General features: G+C 40.7%; 3 protein-coding genes across 10 annotated transcripts in view; 2 read left to right on the top strand and 1 right to left on the bottom strand.

The window, feature by feature from the left end:
• The window catches only part of LOC127362358 (gap junction delta-2 protein-like), a 678,509-nt gene that overhangs the window by 114,795 nt on the left and 542,185 nt on the right, over positions 1-21,529 (top strand).
• Positions 1-21,529, top strand: part of LOC127362369 (uncharacterized) — a 384,160-nt gene that overhangs the window by 25,272 nt on the left and 337,359 nt on the right. The window lies entirely within an intron of this gene.
• Positions 1-21,529, bottom strand: part of msi2b (musashi RNA-binding protein 2b) — a 295,771-nt gene that overhangs the window by 24,304 nt on the left and 249,938 nt on the right. For 4 of the 8 annotated variants that reach the window (XM_051397988.1, XM_051397987.1, XM_051397991.1 and 1 more), the window contains exon 11: positions 7,327-7,449. In XM_051397988.1, the coding sequence (XP_051253948.1) occupies positions 7,327-7,449 (123 nt within the window). The remainder of the gene's footprint in view (positions 1-7,326; positions 7,450-21,529) is intronic. The other 4 variants (XM_051397990.1, XM_051397989.1, XM_051397995.1 and 1 more) reach the window with 1 other exon arrangement.

Here is a 21,529-nt window from a genome sequence, read left to right as displayed (position 1 = left end):
TAAGATTGTTTTGTGAATGTTTAAATGTTTACTTGCTAGATGTTTAATAAATAAAAATGTTCTGCCTTTAAATACAGTGAAATGCTACTGTAGAAATGAACATGCTCCCTTTAGCAAGGAATCAAGGAAATGTATTTATCATTATACTACAAAAGGTTTATATATATATACGACTCAAAGCGATTTTACACTACATGCCACATTCACCTTTTCACACAAATTCACTCGGCAAAGCCCATCGAACAAAAAGCAACGCATTCATACACATTCACACAGCACAAGGAGCAATTTGGGGTTCAGTATCTTCCTCAAGGATACTTCGACATGTGGCAGGGGATTGAACCTACAACCTTCTGATTAGTGGACAACCCGCTCTGCCTCTGAGCCACAGTCGCCCTATAGCATAGCTCCTATGTCACTCTAGTCCTGGAGCGACAGCACCCGCTGTTGATGGGCTGGTCCCGCCTGGTCGATCTCGCTGTGTGGTTTCTCCTCAAGGTCTGCTGCTCTTTAATCCAAACCCCACACTTTTTCCCAAAGACTGCGGGCTATTTCTGTCTTAGTGTTTCTGCAATAAGTCAAAAACAGAGAGGTTTGAAGGAGCTAGCCTTCAGGTCGCAGCATCTAATACAACCATTGCCATAGTCAAAATCTCCTGAATCTAGACGATTTGAACAATTCGGCTAAGCCCCTTAAAATAAGACCCAGTCAGGCATAATCCAATGATGTTTTCAGCAACAAAGCCAACAAAAAATACAGATTTAAACTAAAATGTAGCAAGTTTTGCACATGCAGCTGTTGCCATGGTAAAATATGCCATATCTGAAAGAAGAAAATGGTAAAATTAGCACGCCTGTTAGTTGGAGCAGCGTTTAAACACTAGTCCATTTAGACTGCTGCGAGACAGTTGCTTTGACAGGCCAGGCATTGTGAAAGCAGAATGTTGTAACACAATCAATGGAAAGTGAAATGATATAAACTGAACTTAAACCTACACTGTACATTTATTTGCATGTTTAATTTTTTCACACAAAACACATGATAAGCTTTAAAATATATGGTTTTTATAGAATAAACTACCCAACGGTAGGGCTGGGTATCGGTACTCGATACCTTTCAGGTATCGACCAAAACAACCAGGTACCAAGTAGTATCGAAACTGCGCCTGTCAACCGATACCTGCAATCAGTATATATATATATATATATATATATATATATATATATTATAATTCTTCGTTTGTACAGTTATTAAATAAATATTTGAGCACTTTCAAAATGTAATGTAAAAATCTTTTGAATGGGGAGGAGTGGTGACATTTACGCAACCAATTGCTTTTTTTTTTTTTAAAGTTGAAAAAAAGTATCAAATGAAGTACTCAATTGGTATCGGTATCGTGTTAAGGGTACTGGTATTGGTACTGGTATCGAAAATATTTAAACGATACCCAGCCCTACCCAACAGTGAGCCAAAATGACCCATTATTTTTATTTTTCATACTTAAAAGTACATTTATGTTATAAGGAGTTCCGTCTAGACCTGCTCTATTTGAAAAGTGTCCAGAGAGAACTTCTGTTATGAATTGGCGCTATACAAATAAAATTGAATTAAACTGAATTGAATTGAATTTTGCAGGCTGCAATATATAGTACTTTTACTTAAAGATCTGATTACATCCTCTACTACAGTATATTTTTTAAACTGTGAGTTTCAGGAGTAACTAAACATGATGATATACTGTGCACACAATGTTGTCAGTGAAAAGACGACTAGCAAGAAGCAAAAATCTTAAACAAACTTGAGATTCAGCCTCTCTGATGTTTTATATTTTTACATAAAGGAGGCATGAGCGGACATTTTTTGTGAATAGAGAAAACTGTTGACCCCAAGTTTTAAATTTACTTTTGTTTGTTGTGTCATCAGACCTAGACTTCCCTTACAATAATCTCCCAAAAATGTTCGATAAAGTTAAATATTGCAAAAACTGGAATGGTAAAGAACAACATTAAAATCACTTCATTTGGTATTTTAGGTGGTAAAGAAATCCACTTCACTTGCCCATGGCATGGTGGTGATTTGTGTTACTAACTGATGCAATACATCACCTGAGAGGGATAGAGTACTTGAAGACCACTGTTTAGCGACTGCATAACCAAGGTTAAAATCAAGGTTGAATCATGTCTGATGGCTGGTGGAAAAGGAACGTTTTGGCCGGCCGCCACTGACACAATATCCCCGTCCCCAGCAAAAGGCTCTGCATCTTGTGGCCATGCCCCCAGCATCTGCATCAGGCTCCGGACCTAGGTCACCTCTTGTAACCATCAAAGGGCTTGTCACCACTAGTCACTGCAACAGAAACCCCAGAAACTGCCATGACCTCCAGTCAAACCAAACCTGAGCTCCACCCCATCAGCTTAAAAAGGGCCCACTACAGTTACTGCATCAGGTTTTGGAGAGTCATATATACAGTACATGTTATAACGTTCAGAAACCCTGGAGCAGACCATTGTGTCGGACAAAAGGACACTGTAACTATAATGTAGTACTGTATACTTTTACCTTCCAAGAGGTCTAAGTTGTAAAAGTGTTAAGCATAAAATAGTAAATGCAACAGAAGCCAGGTTCATACAGGTCATTTCAGATCTCAATAATTATGAGATGATCTTCACCAGAAGTCAGTTATCTCTCTCTGTAAACGTAAATGGAAAATGAGTTTTCAGGTCATAGGGACACTTTGTTATCTACAATGAGATGATTAAGGAAAGTTTCAGCTACACTGTCAGAGAGTTCAGTCACACCATTCTAATCACAATCATTTTTTGCCAGGCATTCACAAACCTCAAATGAAAGTGTGGATATAAAATGGGCTGTACAAGAACTTTCACTGAATAGTCGACAATAATTGACTATCAAAACCACTTGTCAACACTGTGGCAGAGCATCTAAAGCAAATATGCCGCTGGTGGCACAGCCCGTTTTCCACCAAGCCTTTCGGTTTAGATTGCAATTTTTACATTTCCAATGTCAAAAGTTGTGGATAGTACCAAAACAACCACTCTAGTTCGTCCCATGTTTCATCACCATTCTAACCTACCTAGCACACTAAACCCGACGGTGAGGTGGTTGTCAAAAATTGTGTCCTATTTGTAGGCTAATAAACCACATAATGTTCGTAGTGAGGAGCTAGTCAGAGAAAGCAAGAAGCGAGGCAGAAAAGTGACTGTGAAAGTTAACAGCAAGTTGTCAATTTGGCAGTAAATTTACAGTGTGTCAGTTGATAAACACTGCAGCTTCTCAGGAAAAGTCACATCTGTTGTTTCCCAACTGCTGGGAAAGTGAAGGGGGTTAGCCCGAAAGTCCCATTAACAACTCCACCTACATTAGAGTACAGTCGGTTTTAAATGTACTATACAGAAACTGATTAATGGAAAGAGCTTTTGAGATGGCCCTCTAACAAATGAATGGGGACATTACTTTGGTTGTTGATGAATATAGATTTGTTTGACAATCACTTTCTACATTATGCCATGTTAAATAAACAGAATTTAAGGTGTTTAGTGAGGGAACGACCCCCGCCATCCCTGCAAGAAAGCACTTTGGAGTTTACTCCAGTCAGATCGAGAAATACAAGACGTTGGACCCAAATGCAAACTATGAGGCTTAACTGGTACAGTACAGATGATTTCATTACAAAAAGTAATCCAGTCCAAAACATAAACAAAAAGGGTAGCCAAGAAATCAGTTATAAAAAAAAGAAAGCAGAAAGCTGAGAACACTGGGAAATGCTGGAGAAAGAACTGTTAGAACAACAATAGGTGAGACTAATCAGGAAACACAAGTGACACTGAAAACAGGCAGGAAAAAGACAAAGGCAGGAAGGGAAGTTTGTTGTCAATTTGTGATGTGCATGTGAAATCTATACAGACTGCTACACTTGTAAACTTGTGTCCTTGTAAACCACAGAGAATTTGGGGGTTTGCTGTATTATCTCCTGTCTTAATAGATTTGGGTCAAAGTTAACAGCTATAGGAGGCATAATACCAAGTGGTTTTAATTCAATTTTCATTTTTAATTGTCTAACCTTCAAAACATTACTCATCCTCTACAGTTGCCACTTAAAGACATAAAAGAACATTTCTTTCAAGACAATTATGGTGAAGAATGACATTGCGGTTGATCATTCTAAGGTAACGAAAACACAACAATTCTTATTTTCTTAAATAATAACTGAAACTTTAATACCAATTTAATTTAGTTTTCATCACATACATTGCTGAGATATAGGCCTACTGTGTCTACTTAAATGTGTATACATAAAGTTTAAAGCTTTGGAACCTCCTACTGGGTGTTGAGACCCCCAGGTTGGGAACCAGTGGTGTAAAACAGTAAGTACAGACTTTTTGATGCTCTTTGAGGAAGAGGGCCAAGCTTGGAACACAGTGCAAACCAGAATCGCTGCAGGTTATATATTTGTCATATTCAATTATTTTCTGCAATGAACAAATCCCCACTTTTTATTGCATGAACTACAAATTTATAACAGACAGCCTGTGTTACACACTGGAGGTATGGAGATTAAAAGATGTGCTTTCACCAGACAGTGAAGTTGCATTATGGGAAATGTAGGTCAGGCCAGGCACCAAAAGTCATGATATCTAGTCTTCTGCTCTGTCAGTTTTGTCCATTGTTCCTCTCATATGTCTGAAGGCTAGTTACAGCCCTGTATCAAACCAAGCTATTGTATGTGACTGTGTGTAACATGAAGACAAGGCTTACTTACTTAGTCTTTGCACATAGACTTAATAAAGCCTTAGGTTATTATAGCGTTCAGTTTAAGACAGCTAGACTACATGGACAAACAGATAAACAGAGACCCTCTGACCCTCCAACTACTATTGTGCTAACGAGTGTCCTGACTCTCATGCCCCTCCTCTGACTCTGAATGAGGTCTGATGTCCATCACCATTCAAAATGGAATTTGTCAATTTAGCCTCAGCTCTGCTGCTTGTTGTTTTCCTCCCAGTGAAGTTAAGATAGAATATAAATCTGAGGAGGCTGAAATATATTGATACTAGTTGCATGATTTCGACAGGCATTATCTTTTTCAGCAGTAGGTGTGAAGAGTAAATTTAAGTCATCCCTTTTTGTAGTCAAAGATAATGTCAACATGTTTTTCAAATATATTGTTAGTAAGCTCTTATTACCAAAAAAAAAGTTTTTGGGGAAAATATCAGAAATGCTCCTTTTTGTCTAGAGGGGCGTGTTGGCGTCTGTGTTTGATTGACAGCAGCTGGCAGGCTGCAAGTGCTCCGGCAGCAGCAGGAAAATTAGAGACAAAGTAAACAGACTTGAACTGTCATGGGCAGGTAGTGTGTTGTTAGCAACCGCACCAGCATCAGCCTGCAAACTGACATTAGCGGTGCACTGCTGAAATAAGGCACAAAGAACACAGTGTGGTCATGTTTATACGTTAGATAGGGAGGACACTTATGACATCTAATGTGAGTTATTGTTAAAGTCTGTAGCTCTTAAGTTGTATAGCAGGCTGTTAGTCAGTGTGACTGTATGCACAGCTTGTGATTGAATGCTGACATCACAGCTTTGTGCAAAAAATTCGATTTGCTGAAATTTGGAAAGCAAATCTCCATCTAAGTAGACAGAAAACTAAAGATATTCTGTCATATTAATGCAAAGATAGGGGCACAATATGATGGTATATAAATTTGATGATGTCATGAAGTAGTGTGGGATCATGGGAGTTGTTGTCTTCACCACCATTGCCGTCATTGCAGTCAGCTTTGCCTGGTTAGGATTCCCTCAGTATTTGTGGTTCAGGAGGTTTCTACCGGGAACCCAATTATCCACAGAGGTCTCCTCCTCTCCAAAACAAACAGACCCGCTCATTAAAACCACTAAAACACTGAATAAAGCAGTTCCACCTTAAAAATCACTGTTTCTCCCACGCTGTTGGACAGACAAAGGACGTCCCGGAGGGGCTGCGAGCCGAGCTGCTGCTAACGTTAGCTCAGCTTGTTTCTCTGATAACTTAAGATCCAGACGTCTGATGACTAAAATCCTTCATCTGGTTCAAATCTAGAGTTAAAAAGCACCAAGATCTAAACAGTGGATGGTAACAATGTGGCTTCAGACTGGATCAACAGTCAATGTATGACATGATGCCATAGACAGGCGACCAGTAAAACGCAGCTTTACCTGAATAATGTAAGTACACTACTCAACAACAAATGGGACATAGGTATAGAGTTTAAAGATGTTTTGAAATGATGTTAGAAATGTTACATATTATTGCTTTAAGCAAAGAACTGGTGAACATGAAAGTTCCACAAGATACAAAGATATGAATTATCCTCTAGCCTGTCACTTTAAGAACCACTCACATCCCATTTCCTTCCAGTTCCAGTGCATAGAGCAAATTATACTTCATAGACGTGGTGATGTTGACAGGAAGTTATGCCAAAGAGAGCATTTTTGGATCCACTGATTAGAAACACAGCAACCCCTGAGTCTTAATGAGGATTTTGACATGAGTTTTGCACTTTGAATGAACTATAAGAGACTCTTTATGCTATGTTTTATGCTGGATGAAACCTGATGTTTATGTAGCATCAATTTACACATCATCTGTCTGTGCATATTGTCACTTTTATATGTTCGACATATACATATTGTTTCTTGTCTCTGTGACTATCCCTTAATGTTTATTCACACAACTTCAACTGATTGACACAAGTGTTCTGCATTAAGTGATGTTCTTGTAACCTTTTGCATGAGTGATATGAGCGTGTAGATGCTTTTCTTCATGAAGTTTAACAGTCATTAGCTTCAGCACCTCAGTTTAGTGTGATGAATGGTGTCTTTTTCTCTATATTCCTTTCAGTAATAAAAAACAATGAACAATACAATTAAAAAACACATTAACACAATGTTTGATTGCACAAAGGGATGACTAAATTGTGATTTCAGTTGGGCTTTAAAGTGACCCATCCACACCTACTTGCTCACAAATATACAGGCTAACATTATAATAATCATAATCCATCCACAGAGCTGGCAGGTACAGTAGCTCTTTTGACAACCTATGGAAGCTATGCATTACTGTAATTTTACTGTCATCAAAGTGAGAGGAGAAAAGTAATTCACCTTCTCCATCCACTTTACATGCACTATATAGCAGCATAATAGTGTGTTAAGGTGTGTATGTTTGTGTGTGAGGTGTTAGGTTTAGGAAAAGCAAGGCAGACCAGAGAAGTGAGAAACTGCATGGAGAGAGCGTCAGGCCACACAGAATATCGACAGAGCGTTTACCTGCCCCTGCGTTCTGCCCATATGCCGTGTAGCCGCCGCCTCTTCCACGGGTCCCCCTACCTGAGCCACGAGCTGCTGCTACCGCCGCTGCTGCCACTGGTCCATAAGCTGTAGCTGGGAAGCCTAAGGAAAAAGCACAGGGCAGGGGGCTTATATGGAATTACTGTTTCCTCACACTTTTCTTTACTGTATGTGACGAGTACAACGCACCATTGCTCCATGGTCAATTTTTCAATATCACTTATCCTTAAAGGATACCTATTATACTTTCCTTTATTTTCTGTCATATATTTAATGTTACGATGTCGGATATTCATATTAAAGATAGCCAAAGTTTCAAATAATGAGGTAAACATATATAAAAGTAATCTCTTTGAGAAAAAGCTCAGGTATTCAAACTGCTCTGAATGCAACATTTTCCAACAGGTGTTACAGATTTCTGTAATTGGTCTTCTGCTCCTGCTGCAGCACACCCAGGAAGTACAGGGACATGGCCACCTGCTCAGTCTGTCCAGTTATTCAACCTCTCTGCTCAGCACAGATGCTATTGGCAGTGCAAACCACCTGTACTGTAACATTAAACACTGACACCGCCCTGGTGCTATGAGCTCCTAGACTGGGCAGAGTCACCTAACTGGATGCCTCAATGCATGGCTAACTAGCTAATAGCAGCTACAGTTAAGCTTAAGTACCTAACCGCTAACAACAAGTAAAGCTGTCCATCAGGAAACCTTGTAAATCACTGAGAGTTGAAACAGAGCAGCTAAAGGACATCAGAGGGAAGACCAGAAAATTCTCCATAAGATATGATCCAGTTTCACCAAAATCACTGAATGAAGTCATAAATGCTATATACTTTTGTACAGTAATCAGTGAAAAGTTGATAAACAGTAAATACATCAAATTCAGTGCCCCATATCACTACTGTCCAAGATAAGTTACAGCTATAATATCCTGTTGAGGACAACAACAAGAGAAAGAAGCTGCTCACAAACACTGGGTGCTGCCCCTCAGCAGGCAGGGGGGCTTTAAAGAGACACCTTGTTTTGGACAGAGGATGAACTGAGGGACTGCATAAAGGGCCAGTATAAGATAAATAATGATAATTTTGAACTGTGAATCATGCAATACCAGAGTACAGGTATAGAGCTGGAAACTGGCATAATAGGTCCCCTTTAAGAGGCCCCTTCTGGCATCTGGGACAGAGGACAATGACAGCGACAGAGCTGAAATGACTAACAAGATGGCTGTACGGATTCTGGATTTCTCTTTAATTTATATACATTTTCTACTTAATTTCGTAATCTTCCTTCCAATCCTTCTTGGTTCTTATTTAATGGGTACGTATTATTATTATTATTATAATATTATAATTTCTACTCTGTTTGCCCTTTCTACTCTAAATATATGAATGACACATGGCAATGTAGTAGGTACTTCCACATTCATCACTCATTGGTTATTGTGTACCCCAGCAGCCACGGCTTATTCTTCTTTGATAAATGGGAACCAGAGTGCAGCTGAAGATTTTAGATGGAGAACTGTGATTTATCCACTTAAAAATAGTGATTGTGTGTTCTTCTGAGGGATGATCATCACCATCAGCATCAGATGAAGGAGATGTACTCCTTCATTGTTAGCCAGGCGGCATTATGTCTGCCTGGGAATGGAAGGGGATGTTTGAGGCAGTGGAAGCTTCCACTGATAGAGTAGAAGTGGGGGGATTAACTGAGAAATAGGCTAGAGAGATGCATTGCTGAGAACATCAAGAATGACAGCAAACAAACAATGCTGTGGGGGTAGCATCCTGGGTCTATGTGTGGTGTGTCATTTACAGTAGATTGTGAAGGCCAGTTCACACCAACACTGCAGTCAATCTCAAGAAAGTGATAGTTTAAATTTCTAAAAACTTTCAGTTCATATCCTTTAAGAGAGGTGTGCCCATCAATATGCAGCACCCTCTAAATCTTTTCATTTTCCCTAACACCAAGCGAAGCATAAACATCACAGGCAGCCAACTAAATCATCAAACATTGACCCTTTATGGACGATTGTGGGAAAACACTGGGAGGAGTACACATGCACAATTCTCCACAGGTAGGTATTTTAACGATTCATTATATATAATATATATATATATAATGCATATTTTTGTTTTTATATTTTATTCTCTGCTGAGTTTGATAAATAAGGCCACAGCGCTGACTAAACTAAGCCAGCAATATGAAAATACAAAACCAAAATGGACACTTTGTCCCTTCCTTTGGGCTTAGTACTAAAACAAAGTCATTAGCCTCTTGTCTGTGTCTAGACTGATAGTGTAAGTGGTAAATGGAATGCATTTATATAGCGTTTTTCTAGTCTGCTGACCACTAAAAGCATTTTACAGCAAATGCCAACATATACCCATTCAAACTGATAGCAGAATTGCCATGCAATGCCAAGTTGCTCATCATGAAATGATACACTTCCTATCCAAAGCACGCTGCACAATAATTCTATGCTTACCCATTCACACTCTTTAGCTGCTCCTGTCTTATATAAAAAGCCCCCCAAAATAATCTTAGAAATAAATAAATAAATAATAGTACAGAAAACACCACACTGATAACTAAAAATGCTGTAATAATGCCACGCAGTTACCTGACTATCCATATAGACACTCATCTGACTGTCAAGAACAGGTACCCCTTCCCACCTATCTCTTTGGAACTGTTGCAAAATGTAACAATTTTTACTAAATTGGACCTCTGTAACGCTTACCATCTGGTGAAACTCCAGGACAAGCATAAATGAATGACGGTCATTACAGGCACCTTGTCATGCCATTTGGCTTGACTGCCCCAGCAGTCTTTCAGGCTCTGGCTAATGACGTGTTGGGGGACATGCTTAATACTAACATACTTCTTGAAAGCTCTGAGCTGGAGACCACCTTTGTTGCTTCTCCTCCCAGTCTCAAGTAGCTGATATGGAAAAGTATGAACTTCCTCCACAGCTCCAGCACTGGCCTCTCACCTTTAGATGAACCTACAGCTGCCAAACACTTTTCCCAGAGCTCCAGCAGGGGGCTAGTAACCCCTCAGTCCAGACCTTTGACTGCTGTTGCCTCCACCCCTGGATGAGGGCCCAGGTGACCCTGTCCCGCATCTTCTTTCGCTACTAGCAGATGACTGACCTGCGTCACACACCAGCACTATGCACCCTGTCACCACCCTAGTCAGAAGGTGTGGTTGTCAGTTGGGGAACTTCCCTTGCAAGTGGAATCACACAAATTGGTGCCCCGCTTCATGGGCCCCTTCTCCATATCTAGGATTTTTAACCCAGCAGACATCCATTTCCACCTCCCTAGGTCCAGTATGTCTTTTCTACCTTCCACATTTCCTGGGTGAAGCCAGTCTGGAGTCCCTTACCTGCATTGTCTCTGCATCCTGCTTTTTGCTTTTCTGCCTCATCATTACACACTTCACTGTCAGTTTACCTTGCAATTGTGGATTTGGAGGATTGCTTTCCAGAGTTTCCTGTTTCATACTATGCTGTGCACTTTGGTGTCTGTTAAGCTGTCAATCACAAAGATCTATTACTGGCCCCCCGCACTTGATGCTGCTATTAATGCAGACCCAGTTCATAACATAAAAGGACCATCACAGACAGAGGCATAATCCTTGGTTGATATTGGGATAGCTATAAATATAAAATGTTTGGTTGTAATTGCAAAGAGATATTACTCTATCTTGCCCATCTCCAAAAGTAAGGTAGGCCATAGCTCCAAAAAGTAAAGGTGCAGTATTGAAAACCTCATCTCCAGTTCCCTTGTGATTTGTTCAAGGGTTACGTACAAAAACATCAGACATAAGGTTGTTCGACTGTTTGTTGGCTGGAACATGTTGCGACTCTGCCCGGTGGAATATGGGGGTAAGTAGGCATACTGTCTGACTGTCATCTACATAAAAATTGATAAATTGTTACATCCCAAGTGGTATTTTAGTCATGTCACTGATGTAGACCTAATTTTATTCTTTGTCAGTGAATTATCTTTAGGGCCCGAGCACTGACTGTGCGAAGGCCCTATTGTAATTGGAAGGATTCTTATTCCTTTAGTAACAAATGAATCGCATTTTTGGAGGCTTTCCCATGCTCGAAAACCCATTAAACGCGGTGCACATGTCAGTTGTGGCAAAAAATTCCGTATTTTCTAGGGGTCCACTATGAGCATGGCGAAATGGCCCCTCAGGAGCCCATAAACTGTACCACCTAGGGCCCCATTCATTGATATGTATAAAAATCGGCACATACGTAGATCTTATCCTGACACACAAAAAAGCCAGTGGGCGCCATATCCCAAACCCAACAGGAAGCCGGCCATTTCGGATTTAGCTGCCATTTTTGGCGATTTGCACACATTGTATTTGAACAAACTCCTCCTAGGGAACTGATCGGATCGACTCCAGATTTGGACACAGCCATCTAAAGACATTCATGATGAAAAGTTGTGCTATTTACGACATTCCGTCGAACAGTGTGACTGTGGCGTGGCGTGGAATTTCAACGACTCGCCATGAAAGAGGGATTTGTCATAACTTCTGTGTACTTGATCCAATCTCAATGAAACTTCACATATTTAATAAGAGTCCCGCCCTGAACATGTCTACATGACAATATTCAGATGTAGTGATAGCACCACCTACTGGCAACAGGAAGTAAACGCTGCATGGCAATTTTGAGCTGATTTATGTGAAATTTTCATGTTGTGGTCCGCGCGTGTTACGCTGGCACATGACGTGGCCGCAGCACACCCCGAGTTGCATGGAGTGCGAGGGCCCGTTCATCGCTGCTTGCAGCTTTAATTTCTTTATCTATTTCCATCACTGTAGTTTTAAGGTGTGTGGAGCAGAAGGTCAGTCATTCAGCAGTTAACAGAAAAGGACTGTTTAACAAGTCTTGTTAAATGAATTCACTCCGGACAGCAATATCAGCAGTTTCAGGCCAAGTACAAAATTAACACAAACATCCCCCTTCAAAACCTTCTACTCCTCATGCTCTCCCTGTGATGAAGCTGGACTGACAATTCTGACATAGGCAATATGGAGGTAATTCCCATATCGTTGGATATTTATACCACAGTATTTTTCAGGTTTTGACAGGGTCACTGATTTTTTTTTCGGTTTCACTTTAAAATTAAAACTGCAAGCAGTGGTGATCAGGCCCTCGCACTCGGTGCACGTTGGGATGTGCCGTCCTGTTGCCAGTAGGTGGCGCTATGACAGCAACTGAATATTTGCACTTAGATGCATTTAGGCCAGGGCTCTTAACAAACTTGTGAAGTTTGGGTCCAAATGGAGAGTCTGTACTGCAGTTAGGTTTAGCGGTCGGGGTAGGGTTAGGGTTTCCCCTGTCATGTCAGGGCTGATTTTTGAAGGCACGCCACGGACACCCCGTACAGTCACAAATAGCACAACTTTTAATCAGCAATATTCTTTGACTGTACTGACCAATTTTGAAGTAGATCCGATAAATACCCTCGGAGAAGTTTGTTCAAATACAACGCAACAACATCACTGACAATCACTGCAAAATTCAAAATGGCCAACTTTGTCAGCATGCCACGAACACACCCATCAACTTACTGTCACAAATAGCACAACTTTTAACCAGCAATGTTTTTTTAATTGTAATGACCAATTTTGAAGTAGATCCGATAAATTCCCTAGGATGAGTTCGCTCAATACAACACGAAAAAAATAGCTGAAAATGACCACAGAATTCAAAATTGCCGACTTCCTGTTGGGTTTGGAGTATGGCTCCAAGAGGCTTTTTTGCTTGTTTGGTGGTGATACACATGCTTATCAATTTTGGTACATGTCGGTCATACGTGTCTTGGGGGCTGATTCTGGTGGGCGTGGCTAAGCCATTTTGCAACTCCGATGTGCGAGACCAAGACATTACGTGTATGTACGCCATGACTGAATTTTGTGCAAAGTTTCATGAGTTTTCAGGCATGTTTAGCCCCCCAAAATGTGATCAAATGTTGAAGCAACAAGGTGATATTTGCCATGTCACTATGGCAACACAGTCCAATTAAAATGTATAAGATCCTGGTTACCATCACACTGAAAAAAAGGAAATATTGGGTCTTTGAATTTACAAAAGTGAAGTTAGTAAAAGCAACACAATTAATTCATAGTCTGTTTGTGAACATGGTTTAATTAAGTACACTTAAATTCTTTATAAAGAATGTTGAAATTACTAGTTTCTTGCAAGTTGATTGAAATTAATCAAATTAAAAGAACAAACTCATTGTAATCGAGTTTAGTCTCTGCCGTTCGAATGTCGCAGTGTCGTTATCCCTCCGGAACAGAAGGTGGCGCTTACGCGCCGGTAGTTGGATGCCAAAAATAGACCAAGAAAAGACCTCTCAAAAGGAAAGACCGCGAATGGAGCGTTGTGGCAAAGTCTCCATGCTTTACAGCAAGAGGTCGCGACCCAATATCTGAAAAAGTAAGTCCTTCAAATTTATACATGTTCCTGTTAGAGTAAGTTGGGCAACAGTCGACTTGAGCCATGATTTCAAACAGTAACGTAATATAACAAGCCTGTTAACTCTGTGTACTTATAGCCTATTAGCATAACATGTTGGGGAACTTTAGCTAACACCCGCTAGTTAATTTACTGTAGACAGTAAGCGTCAGTGTGTTTCTCTGCTGAGACCGCGGCTCCCGGGCCCGCTGCTGCCCACAGTGCTACAGCTGTTGGAGAGCAGCCGCTAGCCTGCTTTTTTTTTTTATATACTTAGAAACGTGACTGATGCCAAATATTTTGTTTCACAGGTTCACTGTTCATTTGCATATCATACATTCAAAAGGCTCTGTAATGGGTAGGTACTCTCACATTTATTTAAGCCCTAAATTTGCATCTTTATTTACCTTGAGATACATTTTAAAAATGTGAGATAAAATGTTAATTGTATTTTTTTTGTATTTGATTATAATCGAAAATATTGACTTGCTTTATTCTGCCAGATATCTCTGGTCTAAACAAGCTGAAAATGAGCTGAAAAGGGCTTAGTCCTCAGAGAGTTAAAGTCCTATGAATTTATTTGGAAATTATAGCATATTTCCATCTTGTATAGAATTTTGGTAGTGCAGTGAGCCTTTTTGTTCTGACTCGCATTTTGGGGATGAATGATATGACTAATGATGATCTTGATGTATGTTGCAGGATTAGGTCCAGGGAATGTGGAGCTGTAAGGGGTGCACACAAACTGTATCAAGTAGGTCCAAGCTTTTACATCACATCACATCACAAGTTAAAGCATCCACATTTTGGACGTAGTTCTCGCTATCCATGTACATACCAGCACTGTCCATGCACATTTAAGACATGGAATGCCCTTATTGTCCACCAAAGTAAAATCCACACCACAGGTGTCCCTCACAAAAAAGAAGCTATATTCAGGTGTCACATTTGTAGGTGTACTGATTTAGCATCAGAGAAGGATTATTTTTTCTCATATAAATGCACATCTCAAACGAAACGAGACAGTCATTTGTATGTTTTTCGGATGTGACTTTAAGACAAACATTTATTGTACTTTTAAATCACACAAAAACCGAAAACACCGCCATCACACATTGGTTGATTTCAAACCAGAAGTAGTTATAACTACAAGGATATCATCTGTGAATGAATTGGAAGCAAACAGTGAGGAGTGTGTTGAGCAGTCAGATACTGCCATTCCTTCAAACACTCATTCTCATACTGAAGACTTGCAGAAGGTCATTGAGCATAGATTTGCTGCTGCTTTGCTGAAGTTAGAACATTTGGTCCATGTGCCCACTTCAGCTGTAGATGAATTTCTTGGGGAACTCCATCATTTGATCTGTTCTGCCCCTGCGCCATTATCTTGTGACATTGTGGGCTCTATCTTGCACTCAGCGCAATTGACTTTGTACACTGGCGCTTGTATAATTCCTATTTTGCACTCGACGCACATTGGAATTTTCCCTCCACCAACGCACGTCCTTAAATTAGGGAATGAACTTGCGCTCCGGGGGGCGGTTCAGCGAAAAGAGGAGGCGTGTTCCGGTGCAAATGTTCCCTGGTGCTATTTTGCTGTTTCAGAAAACAGTTCGCCACAGACCAGGAAAAACCTAGTCTAAAGTCAGTGTCGCTTATTCAGATGCTATTTTAAGGGCTCAGACTTGAGGGGATGCGCCTGAGAGGCAACAGCAACATCGCCACCTGGTCAGGACGGGCATTAATACTTTGCTGCATCCCGGACAGCTCCCGCTCCAGCATGTCAAACCCGGTTTGCTGCAGGAACGGGTGGTCCTCCGGCGTGTAGTGGGTCTGGATCCTCTGCACCTTGGTGTTTGCGCTGCTCCCTCCTCAGCTGGCCCTTGCGCACTGCTCGGCCCGTGCACACTGCTCCTGAGGCCAGGGTCTTCTTCCTGTGAAGCTGCGTTACATTGTTTTGATTTATTGTATGGCTGCGTTACATTTAGTTCATGTCAATAATGACACTTCTCGGTCTTTTACGGCCCTGACGAGAACGTCGGTCTCCTCGGCTATGAACCGCTCCTGGCCTGCGCCTGGCAAATCCGCCGTTATAACAGCAATCCGCCATGGAACAAGCGCGCCTGCTTTTAAAGGGAATGTGAGATGACGCTCTGATTGGTTTATTGCACGTTACGCCCAAACTATACCTATGACTAATGTAGCTACTTCAGACCAACCCATTTTAGATTTAGTCATTTAACCCGCCGGCATAATAGCAACAGCGCCCGAGATCCGCCCACAAAGCTACTTGCGTTTTGCGTTTGATACTTGCGTTTCAGATCGGCAAGATAGGGCCCTGTGAGTGACATCTTTCATCAGAGAAACCTCTCTGCTGATGCACTTGTAATTAGAGAAACTGTTAATGCAATTTGTTCTGGTAATCCAGTGCAAAGGTCCATATAAAAAGGTGGCTTTCTAAGTAATGGTAAATGGACCTGTACTTGTATAGCGCCTTTCTAGTCTTCCGACCACTCAAAGCGCTTTTACACTACGTGCCACATTCACCCTTTCACACACATTCACTCAGTGATGGCAAAGTCCATCGAACAGAAACTAACTCATTCATACACACTCACACACCGATGCACGGCATCGAGAGCAATTCGGGGTTCAGTATCTTGCTCAAGGATACTTCGACATGTGGCACCAGGAGCCGGGGATCGAACCCACAACCTTCCGATTAAGGAACGACCAGCTCTGCCTCTCAGTACAGCCTATCTGTGTAAGCAGTATTACAAGAATAACTTTGGGGTTATAGAGCCAGTTGAATACATTCTTGATGCTAAAAACAAACGCGATTTCCAATATGTCCCAATATTGAAGTTCTTACAGCAGCTGTTAAGTGGAGGAGATATCATTACAAAAGTTGTTGAGGGTCATCAAAGACAGGAAGGCACAAATTCTGGTGTGACACATCAGTACAGATCCTCAAGGGACGGCTCACTATTTAAGGAAAATTGTTTCTTTGCTGGAGAAAAGCCAAGGCTCATCCTAAATTTTTATGTTGATGACTTTGAAACTTGTAACCCATTTGTCACCTCACGAAAGAAGCATAAGCTTTGTGCTGTTTATTGCGTATTGGCTAACTTGCCCCCGGGGTCTCATTCTGCTTTGTCATCTGTCTACTTGTCAGTATTGTGCAAAACCGATGATGTGAACACCTATGGTCATGATAAAATCTTTGAACCTCTTATACAGGATCTAAAAACTCTTGAGGAGCTTAGTGTTTATGTCCCACTGTTAGGTGAGTCACTTCAAGGTACAGTATTCAGTGTAGTGGCTGACAACCTGGGAGCTCACAGTGTTGCAGGATTTTTGCGCAGTTTTTCAGTGGAATACTATTGCAGATTTTGCACAGGAAGCAGCAGTGATATTCAACTACATTCTGTTGCATCTGGTGCTTTTAGTCTGAGAACCAAGGAGCTACATCAGACCCATGTCAGGCAAGTCAAAGATACAGGTACAAGTTGTTTTGGAGTGAAAAGGGAATGTTTCTTCACAAAAAATCTGTCTTCACACGGTCAGTGCGGGGCCCCATAAATCAGATCATAATCGCCATGCAGTGCTTACTTCAGTATGGACTGATGTCCATAAGGGCCGGCTGCGGCTCAGAGGCAGAGCAGGTAGTCCACTGATCGAAAGGTTGTTGGTTCGCAATCTGAGTCACTATAGCTTTTTTGAAAAATGTGTTGAAGTTAACACTGAAATAATTTCAGCATATATATATATATATATATAAAAAAGTATATTTTTTTAAACCTCCTGGGGCTGTTTCACAATAAAATATAGTTTCACTCTGAGAATGACATTTGATTCACTTTTAGCAAAACACAAATATATCAAGGACCCCTTTTCCACCTGGTCCGCATGTGATTTGCATTTGGATATTTTATCCCTATCACTAAAAACTAATGCAGAAGTCCAATCAGAATGCAATACAATTGGCCAGACCATATCTGGTATACTATCTATACATCCCTTGACCTGCAACACACCATGTTTGTTAATCTGTTTTGCATATTACCACAAGAATTGAGAATTAAGAAAACAAGAATGAATGACAATGAATGATAATGGACTATAATCTAAATGAACCTATAAGATCAGATAAGATGTTTCTTTATTGACTTAGGAGAAATTCAAGATTGACACAGCAGCATAGGGCAATTTAATGCAAAAGAGAGTACAAAAGTGGAGGTACAAAAAGATACCAAAATAAAATATTACAAAGAAAATATAAGTGAAATGAAAGTATATACACTATGCATATTCAAGTAGGAATGGTGTGTAAATATTTGAGCAGCTTGACTAAAACTAAACTGTACATGTAGAAATTAAATATAAATAGTACAAAAAGTTTGTGCGTTGTTTGAGGTTTGAGTTTAAACCAGTCTTAGGTCACATGCTAATATCAGGAAGAGATGGGGTCAATATTATATTATTATAATGGATTGCTGTGACATTGAACATTTTGTAAAAACACCTTCTGGTTGTTGGATTGAACTATACTGGACTCATTTGACATTGGACAAACAAATGGCTCTATTCTAAAATAAAGGTCCAGTGCTTATTTAGTAGCATCTGCAGATTGCAACTCTATTGCTTCACCGTCCCCTTCCATGTGCGAAGGAGAAACTACGGTGGCCACAAAATGAAAAACGTGAATGCCCCTATCTAGAGTGCCAGTGTTTTGTCTGTCCCTTTAAGGCAACCATAGAAAAATAGCGGTTCAACATGACGAACTCCATGGAAGGCGACCTGTGGAGTAGATATAACAGGCTCATTCTAATGTAATGAAAACACAACGATTCTTATTTTCAGGTGATTATACACTGATGAAAACATACATATTAATATTATATTCCATTTATGCCAATAGATCTAAATGTTACACACTGGACCTTTAAGATAAGTATTATTTCTCTTTATAATTTTGCTCTAAAGAATGTTTATTTAAATATAATATGACAAATATGCCAGCATCTACAATTTGCACTTTTATTTTCTCAGAACTTTGATACTTCATTTATTGATAAAGCACAAAGCTTTACTACTATTACTAACAATGAGGGCCTTACTCAAGAGTAAATAGCCTCTGGGGATAAAAAAGCTGGTTATAGGCAACAGTTATGTGTGTATTTGTGGTAGACGTTGGCATTGTCTCACTTTTCCAAAATGCATCTACTTTCATTTGTGATATTTTGGGACAGATAGTGAGGACAAACAGACACTACAAAACACTGTACAACATTACCTTCAAATTGCTGCATACACACACACACACACACACACACACACACACACACACACACATACACACACACACGTTCACAGGGGCTATTTTGGATGCCTCTAGTCTGAGCTAATGGTGCATTTCACACAGCTATTTTTGAAGGCATTAAGGCACAGCAAGAATCCAATTGGTACAGCCTCTCTACTCAAAATAGGCAACCCATTGTTGACACATTCTCTGAGAAAAACAAGGCTTCTTTCTGCTCCCCCATCATGGCAGTGGGGGTATAAAAGCCTGCAACCTCTGACTGCCTCACTCCAGGAGAGTACATCACAGGGACTTTCAAAAGGCAGTGGAAATATGGGTTAAAATGCAGCTGTGGGGAGGCTGTCAACTCCCAGTCCGCAGTAAAACACAAAAGGCATAAAGGCCTTAGAGCACAGACTGCTTTCTAAAGTACTCACTAGCTGTGCTGGGCTCTCCAGGCAGTATGTGACATGTGAAATAATGTATAGTAGCACAGAAATCAAACTTCAGGCAATTTCCTTCTTGGAGTGAACAATAGTTCATCATAAACAGTAAAGGGTGCATCATAACCAATGAAATGCCACATCTTGACTCTTGTTTAAGGTTCAAGACTTGCAAATGATACAAATAAAAAACCAACAAAACTGAAAACAAAATCACTTTTATAGAAAAATGTGTTGCCTAAATGGCCATTATTATAATAAAGAAACATTTCCAAGTACATTTTTAGAGGAAAGGATGCCAAACCTGTCCATCACAGTGAAGGGAACTGCACCTTGATGAGATGGATCAAAGATGGCCACACGTCTCCTGTTGGCTCCATTGCTGCAACGTCCCTAAGTTCCTGTCCTGCAACAGTGTCCTGTGGCTACACATCAGCAGTCTCCTTTTCCCCTGTCTCCACCAGCTCACCTTTCTGCTCTCCAGTCGCCGGCCACCAACTAGCCTGTACCTGCACCGAATCTTCAGGTACCAGCTGTCTTCGCTGACTTCCAGCCTCGTTGCTGACCTCCAGAATGACATTTGTTGGCGGCACTAAAAGGGGTCCCACTTTTATAACAGGTCTTAGAAGAGGTCCCGCTTACATCGTAAATGGTAAATGGACTGTATTTGTTGTCTTCCGAGCAGTGGTCTTTAGACCACTCTTACCGCTTTTTACACTACATGGCACTTCACCCTTTCACACACACACAGCGTGGCAAAGCAAATCGCACAGAACAGAAATTAACTCTTCAAGTCACATTCACACACCAATACGCAGTTCAGTATCTTGCTCAGGTACTTCGACTTGCACCGGGAAGAGCTGGAGATCGAACCAACAACAACCAACAATTGGTGGACAACTCGCTCTACCGCTGAGCCACACCCTGTCGGTCATGTCATCCTCCAGAGCTCTCTGCTAGTGTGGTCGTCCTCCTCTTCATCCTCCAGAGGTGTTCTGCCTATGTTTCCAGCTGCCAGGACCTAGTCCAGACCTGGTTCCCCATCACCGGCCCAGCCAACACCCACCCTGGTTCCCCATTGGTGGCCAAGCCTGCATCTGCCCCTGGTTCTTAGTTGGTGACCAGGCCGACACCTGTTCCTGCTGAGCTGCAGAAGCCTCCTGTTCAAGTGATGTGAAACTCATCAGTCCCTGTGTCATGGCTGCCACCAGTTCCTGTGCTGCAGAAATCTGCTGAGCCTAGGCTGTAGAAGTCCTTGGTTCCTGTGTGGCTCCACTGTCTCACCTTTGTGCTGTTTTGATTATCTACCCCACCCTGATTAGTTTCCAGTTATCCTCCCATCTCTAGTGTATTTATTCTGTGTTCTTTTGTCTCAGTGCCAGTTTGTCTTTTGTCTATTAGTCAACCATTCTAGCTTTTTCCCAGTATTGTTTTACTTTGTTTTGTTGGACCTCTCCTGTTTTATGAACTTTGGATTTTGCCTGCTTGCTTGGATTTGTTCACCTGTGTTGAACTGCTTTACCAGTATTGACCTTTGCATGTCTCATCATTCTTGTAAGCCTGCTGACCATTTAATTAAGCAACACATCTTTTTGAATTGCACAGCTCTGCCTCAGTTGTCTGCATTTGGGTTCAGTTCTTTGTGTTCCTGGTTATCCTGCTTGAACAATGACATTTTAAACAGACAAATCAGACATAGCTTCTTGTCAGAACCTCTGGGCTATGGAGAGAATTTTGTTCCTTTATTATTCAATTAAATATAATAGATTTGAAACCAAAAAAGAGATTTGAGAGCAAAAAGAGTAAGTGGTAATCAAAAAAAATTATTTTTGAGATCGAAACAGAACAGGTTGCAATTGAAGAAAAAATATGAGAGAACATATTTCTTCAACTTCAATCAAAACTAATGTTTGTAAGTAAAAACATACGACCATTTTGCTTATAA

The sequence above is a fragment of the Dicentrarchus labrax genome, unplaced genomic scaffold (assembly GCF_905237075.1).
Source record: "Dicentrarchus labrax unplaced genomic scaffold, dlabrax2021, whole genome shotgun sequence".
NCBI classification, from domain to species: Eukaryota; Metazoa; Chordata; class Actinopteri; family Moronidae; genus Dicentrarchus; species Dicentrarchus labrax.
This window is presented reverse-complemented; position numbering and strand designations above follow the sequence as displayed.